General features: G+C 34.3%; 2 protein-coding genes across 2 annotated transcripts in view; one reads left to right on the forward strand and one right to left on the reverse strand.

Annotated features, from left to right (window-relative positions):
* Window positions 1-4,418, forward strand: part of LOC107061700 (agamous-like MADS-box protein AGL80) — an 11,784-nt gene extending 7,366 nt beyond the window's left edge. Inside the window, exons 3-4 of the mRNA XM_015311446.1 lie at window positions 4,067-4,196; window positions 4,283-4,418. Coding sequence (XP_015166932.1) covers window positions 4,067-4,196; window positions 4,283-4,418 — 266 coding nt within the window. The remainder of the gene's footprint in view (window positions 1-4,066; window positions 4,197-4,282) is intronic.
* A 2,203-nt stretch (window positions 4,419-6,621) lies between these two features.
* Window positions 6,622-7,388, reverse strand: part of LOC102594683 (anthocyanidin 3-O-glucosyltransferase 2-like) — a 1,846-nt gene continuing 1,079 nt past the window's right edge. The window contains exon 2 of the mRNA XM_006353729.2: window positions 6,622-7,382. Within this exon, the coding sequence (XP_006353791.1) occupies window positions 6,870-7,382 (513 nt within the window). The 3' untranslated portion in view covers window positions 6,622-6,869. The remainder of the gene's footprint in view (window positions 7,383-7,388) is intronic.

The raw sequence follows: 7,388 nt of genomic DNA on the forward strand, positions 1-7,388 counted from the left end.
TGTTTAAATAAGTTAAAATAAATAATGTGGCTTAGTTGGTGAATTTTGTTGTTGGAATTAAGTCTAAACTAAACTAGTTAAAGTTAAAAAGTTGTTAAAATAAGTTAAAATAAATAAGTCAAAACTAGTAGTTGAGGGATTCATATAAGTGATAGTGTGGTGGGTGGTAGTGTGGTAGGTGAGTAATTTGTTTTAACCATTTTTATTATAATATTTTTTGTTAAGTGTCTTAATCTTGATATCTCTTTAATATTATTTTTTGGTAGTACTTAGAAAGTTGTCAAGTTGTTTGATTCATAAGTTGACAAGTGTCCTTCCGTTAAAATTAGGGGTATATTTGTACCAAAGTATAACGGGAGGGGTATAATTGAACCGAAAGTATAACATAGGATATATTTAAACTATTTCCAATAATATAGGGATATATTTGACCTTTCCCTTTTTAAATTATAGAATCAATGCGACTTAAAAAGCGAATGACACGTAGTAATAAATATGGTTAACTAACAAATTACATAGTTTTAAGGACCGTGTATATACTAAAATTGCAAGTGAAGGTATTCCACCAATACTCAGCTATTACAGCGGATTCAAGATTTTTACAAAGGGGGTTCGAAAAATAAAAAATTAGCGCATGAAGTTTGAACTTGAAATCTCAAGGTGGATTCATAAAAAAATAATGTCATTATAATTTTAAACATTGATATTTACTCAAATTCAAGAACTACAATACACCAGAAAGAAAGAAAAAATAACTACAATACAAACTTCACTTTCAAATTGTTTGGAAAAAAAAGTTACCTGTCAATTCATGTTTGTGCAGCTAATGAAGACTACAACTATGTTGATTCCCTTTTCATACCATGGCCATCACCAATTTATTTTTTCCATCCGGTGTCTGAAGTCTGCATTGAATCCCTGACTAAATTCGGATAGCACACTGCAGGATCCGAGTGATACTCTCAACAAGATTTTCTCCATACTTAGGACTCGGGATTAAGGGTGGAACAATTCCACCACTTCACCACAACCCATGTTAGTAGCCGTCACCAATTAATGATCATGGACTTGGTTAAATTAGAGGTCTCATCTTAGATTCATATGTGGATTATAGTTGTACACCAATCTATCTGGTTTTGGCCCTACACATCTATGACCCGTTTATTTCCTAATGATGTTGACGACTAATCAGTTTGCATGTATCCTGATTATTTCACTAGATACCTGCATAACTATACCCTACATAAAGACGCCTTTCGTGGAAAGAAGTTGAAACAAAATACTTTAAGAGAGTAAAAAATTCAAATGTGTCTCACACAACTAACGTCCCACTGTAAAAAATTTCACCATGTAAACACCAATCAATTGGAACTTCACAAACAATATAAGATTTAGAAGTTGACAAAGTGGATGGAAAGTTGATAAAGTTGTGAACAGTCTGATGCAAAGGAGCTAAAAATGATAGAGCAGTCCGACAGCCAAGGGATAAAAGTGTTTCTGGGGCTCTGGCAAAGAGTAAATTTCACCATTGTAACACGTACGTTAGCACTGAAGGCAAAGAAGACGAGACTTTTAGTAGGCACCTTAATATAATGAATGCATTAACAAGGGTATCGTACCTAGCAAGACAAAGTATTTTCATTTTTTCTTGGCCAAACAGATCAAAAATTTGACTTCTGACCAGATATGTTGAAAATAACCCAGTTCTTATTTTCTCATGGCTTATTCTCAAATTATGCATGTACTCAAAGTCAGTAGTATTTAACTCTTCAACTACAGGAGATAACCAAAAAGAGAATTTTCATCACCTACAAAATCTCTTCGATGAAGCAATATATCTTGCCATTACGAACTATCCCAGTAGTTGTCCACAATCCACCTGTCACGCCCCGAGCCTACACCCTGGGCGGGACCGGCACCCGGAGACCATTGCTGGCCCCAAGCGAACCCTTGGCCTGGCTTTCTTAATGCCCACTTATCAGCTTCCATAGCTGGAATAAACAGCAAATTTCCATAAAAGTTAAAAATTTAGCACAGATTACAACCATCTTAGCAAGTAGAGACACTAACACTTGATTAATAAAGGAGAAGCTAATTGTAAGTTCAATTCATTACAATGTGAAATACTCCACTAATCTCATGAGTTACCAAGTAAAAATTGTACCCAAAATGTGGTGTAGCTCATGATTGAGCATATTCTCTAAACAATTAAAAAAGTTGATGTATTTACTTTAACAATAGATTTCGAAATTAAAATGAATTAGTCGCCAATAAAGCTATAGTGCTCAATTAGTCGTGCTCAAACGTGTTAGTTATTTGCACCCAAGGGTGTGACCTAGTGGTCAATGAAGTGGTTGAGAACTATGAGGTCTCAGGTTCGGAGATAAAAAAAACACTAGGTGATTCTTCTCATCTATATCACCTTGATGGACAGAGTTACGTGGTACCTATTGCTGGTGGGAGGTGACACGTATCTTGTGAATTTAATCGAGGTGCAAGAAAGTTGGTTGGGACACCACGGTCATAAAAAAAACAGAAGTGTTAGTTATTTCCAATGTAGCCGATTTGAGCACGAATTTGGAGAAAATATTCTAGTGTCTTGGAGAATCTACCAATCCAGTTGGATTCTTCAGTTACTTTGACTAATTAATTTATCCGGGTTATTAACCTGCAAGAATAGCGATACTCACCGGAAATTTTCAATTTCTACTCGCCTACTCAGTTTATTCTAAGCCCTGTATATCTCTAGATGAGAAACAAAAAGAATGCATTGACGATTTCATGCAATAGTTGGCTAAGCACGATGAATAGGTTATGTCTATCTTTATGCACAAATTAATCCCCTAATGCCTAGATCCTATTGCAATAAGTAGGAAAATCACATATTTCTTCGTACCAAACACACCCGAAATGATATCTAAGAAATGACAGAATTAGATAACCTTCTCAGTTCTCACTATCCCAGCAGATTGTTTCTTCTTATTTTTTATTTCCAATTTTATCATATCAAAGAAAGTAGTAACTTCTTTGATAGTAATGTCTTCCTTTGGGCTGAGGCACAGTATGACGTGTTTATTAGAACCAGAAATACAAAGTGCAAGCCTCACTTTTGAAGAAATCTTGTTTTGCTCTATCCTCTCACTAGTCACTACTACTCTTTCTACTGCTAGCCATCTCCAACTTCTGTCGAATCAATGCCACAAAAAGGTAACTTTTTTGTCTCTCTTTGTAGAGCTGAATAGTATTTGGGAAATACAAAGGGATGAAGAAACGGATAGGAAAATAAATACTATGTGCAACAAGTGGAATAGGCAGTGTAGCTGCAAATTCCCATCAATAGAACCATTAAGAATGCTATAAGCTCTCTTTAACTATCAAATATTTCTTTTATATTGTTCGTTTGGATTTTTCTAAGATTATTTTTATGTTTTAATTTGAAATGCTTTAGGAATAACAGCGGCAATATAGACAAATGAGATTCCGAAAACATATTGAGGCATTCGATTTTTTGTTATTTCATCAGTCAAAATTTCAAAGAAAAGTACGAATAAAGAAACCAAGCATGAAATTTCTGTGTTTGAAGTTTATATTGTTTTTTTTTTCATGTTACATTGTTAGTCTTTATATTAAATTGTTGGTTAAATTTATAATCTGTTGTTCTCTGATTATTCTTGTTAGTTTAGTTTAGTTTAGTTTAGTTTATAAGGTCTCATTCTCCTTATGATTAGTTTAGTTTAGTTTTTGTTTCATATTCTTATCTGCTCTTTATTTTGATTAAAAGAAATTTAAAGTATATTTCATTTCAAATTTCGCAATCTATTGTTAAAGTAAATACAACAACTTTTTTAATTGTTTAGAGAATATGCTCAATCATGAGCTACACCACATTTTGGGTACAATTTTTACTTGGTAACTCATGAGATTAGTGGAGTTTTTCATATTGTAATGAATTGAACTTACAATTAGCTTCTCCTTTATTAATCAAGTGTTAGTGTCTCTACTTGCTAAGATGGTTGTAATCTGTGCTAAATTTTTAACTTTTATGGAAATTTGCTATTTATTCCAGCTATGGAAGCTGATAAGTGGGCAAGTTTTTCAAAAGGAACTAGTGATTCTGAAGGCTACGGAGAGGATCCTGATGATGATAACCATTGTTGTGCATATGCATCCACTGATATACCCAAGTTGCAATTCAGGTTCCATCTCATGATATAGATATATTATTAAAAATAATTTTGAAAAACATATAGGAATGTGAATAGGCGGTAATCTTTTTCTTCAGGAAAGATATCTCAAGATCACGATGGCTTGATCCATTAGGAATGGATGAGGTTGTGGAGAGGAAGGGTGGATTGTGGACAACTACTGGGATAGTTCGTAATGGCAAGATATATTGCTTCATCGAAGAGATTTTGTAGGTGATGAAAATTCTCTTTTTGGTTATCTCCTGTAGTTGAAGAGTTAAATACTACTGACTTTGAGTACATGCATAATTTGAGAATAAGCCATGAGAAAATAAGAACTGGGTTATTTTTAGCATATATGGTCAGAAGTCAAATTTCAGATCTGTTTGAAAAACTTTTTCTTGAGTATCTTAACAAGACCTCGAAAGAGGTATTATTTCTCTTGTTTTTCTGGTTGCAAAAGGTGAACATTGTATAGTTCAGTTAATAAATTGGCATACTTTTCTGGTGAGTTTTTTCTCATCGATGATTCTGAGGGATGATTTTGGTATAGATTTGTGATACTCCTAGTGATAGTATCGTTACCCCTCTGAGGGTTATGCTTGGGAACTTTGGCTGCATACTTGTCTACTGCTTCGACACGTTTAAAATTAGTCTGGTTAGAGAAGCAGTATAAAACCAAATGGATAAATTATATGAAGAGATAGATAACAAGTATTTAAAGGTAAGTTTTTCCATCTGACGCATCTATTTGTATTAGGAAATGATGTGAAAAATTATGTATCATTTGAGATTTATCTTCTGCAATTTCCAGTGTTTAAAGAAGAGAAAATGGCCAAATGCCTCATCAATGTATATCTAAATTTTCAACTACACACTTAAACTTCACAGGTGTTCTATCACCCCCTGAACTGTTTAAAGATGAATTAATTATACCCTTAAAAGGACATAACCAGATCTATGGTGGCATGTGAGTTTCACGCGTTTGACACCTCATCAATATTTGTTTTTAATTTTTATATTTATTTACCCTTTTTTCTATATTCTTACCCATCCTGTCAAACACCCAAAGTACTTTCACCATTACTAGAAGAGCACACCACAAGTCCATGAAATTGGGTCTTTAAGGAAGAAAGGTGAATAATGATTTTAGAGCTTATCCAGAGATATTCGGGTTTTGCTCATTTGAAACCTAAAAATCAAATTTAAAAAAAAGTGAAGGCGGGAGAGAAGACGAACATGGCAAAATATTGTCATTAATGGTGGTCACCAAAGATAAGTAATCCTCTCAAGGAAGATGAGGAGGAGGAGCCTACGATGTCTTCCACGTCATCATCGATTGCGACGACAATTTCGAAGAGGAAGAGACTGATTCTATGACGGTTGATGAATTAACGAGATTAATAGCGACAATTTTTGAGATATAGTTGATTGATTGAGACTTGAGATTGATAATTAAAGGATCTATTAGTAAAAAAAATAAAAAATCGGTGGGTTCAATTGGATTTGAAGTAAACCTATATTGATTTTTCTCAAATCGAATCCAAAGTATCTTGGGGTGATATAAATATATGTAAAAAGAGGGAATAGATGTATCTGAGAGAAAATAAGGATGTATCTGAGAGAGGATTATAATATCTTAAGTTGTGAATTTATGTATTTTAGGTTGATTGATTTTGCAAGAGTTTTATGAGTTTGAAAATTTGTTTGGAATCAACAATAGTGAATCCGGTGAAGATTGGCAGCAAGACTTAGAGGTGGCGAAAGATTGAGAGATTTGTTTATGTTGTTGGAGAAGAAAGAAAACAAATAAGAAAAACAAATAATTAAAAATGCATATATTTATTGAAAAAAGATATTAAAAATAAAGTTTTAATAATAGATTTGGATGCTCACTCTCTCAAAGAGAGTGAAATACACTCATTATGCCAGCTAAGCATTCATGGAGGTAAATATTTCAGTTTTAAATAGTCAGGGGGTGATAGGACTCTTGTGAAATTTAAGTGTGTAGTTGGAAATCCGGATATACGCTGAGGGGGCATTTGGCTTTAATGTTTTAGTGAGGAGGAAATTATAGTGTAAGTGTTTATATTTGATTTTAAAAAAATCTATTTTATATTTATATACATGAACTTTTAAAAGTTCTATCCTTGCTATGTATTTTTTAACTAAACATTTTATATAATGACGCACAAAGCACAAATATGTTCACTAATTAATTATAATAACTGATAGTACTGGTGATCGTAACTGAGGGTGGTGGTTGTTATTGGTAAGTGGGACCATGGGGGTGGGGATGGGTGGCACGTAGTTGATAAAGGTAGGCACCAATGACGGTAGTTGATAATAGTGGGCAGTAACGATGATAGGTGATAATGGTGGATGATAACACAGTAACACTGAATGAACATAACTTTGCGAATTTAGATCCATTAAGTGGTTTAAACATAAAAATGTGCACTTAATAATTAAGATCCTGAAACCAACGAACTTATGAAGCATTATAAAATTTCGCTTAAATATCTACTAAAAAGAAGAGCAATTTTAGATTATAACTTTATAATCGAAGGGACTAACTCCTTAATATCTTATCCTCCCCTCATGAGCTAGCTTTTGAGGTTTAGTTAGGCTCATGTGTCATAGCTTTACGTACTCGACATTCATAAAAGAAAGCAATTAAGACCTTCAATTGGACGAATGGTCCTTAAACTCATTGATCAAACTCTCCAGAAAACAGTAAGATGATCCACCTTCTAACAAGGCCTTCCTGCTTTTGTCTTTCAGTTCTTCCATTTTCTTTCTGATACCATCCTTCTCCTCTGTACTATCCAACATCAGTCTCCTTATGGCATTCTCTATCTCCTCTGCTGTGACCAAAACCGGACTCTCACTTCGATACTCCATCTTTATATCTACGGCTATCTCTAAATCAACCACCATCTCGAAAGCATTTACTTGCTGCTCTGCATACATAGGCCATGTTGCTATCGGAACTCCAAACCACAAGCTTTCCAGTATTGAATTCCAACCACAGTGCGTTATGAATCCTCCAATCGACCTATGAGATAGCACCGCCACTTGAGGTGCCCATCCAATCACTTTCCCTCTATTCATAGTTCTTGTCAAGAAACCATCCGGCAACACTTGCTCCTGACGTGCAACATCGTCCGAAGCACCTATTTCACCCTTGCCCTGCGGCTGCCG

This window comes from Solanum tuberosum, unplaced genomic scaffold, assembly GCF_000226075.1.
Source record: "Solanum tuberosum cultivar DM 1-3 516 R44 unplaced genomic scaffold, SolTub_3.0 scf00157, whole genome shotgun sequence".
In the NCBI taxonomy this organism is placed as follows: Eukaryota; Viridiplantae; Streptophyta; class Magnoliopsida; order Solanales; family Solanaceae; genus Solanum; species Solanum tuberosum.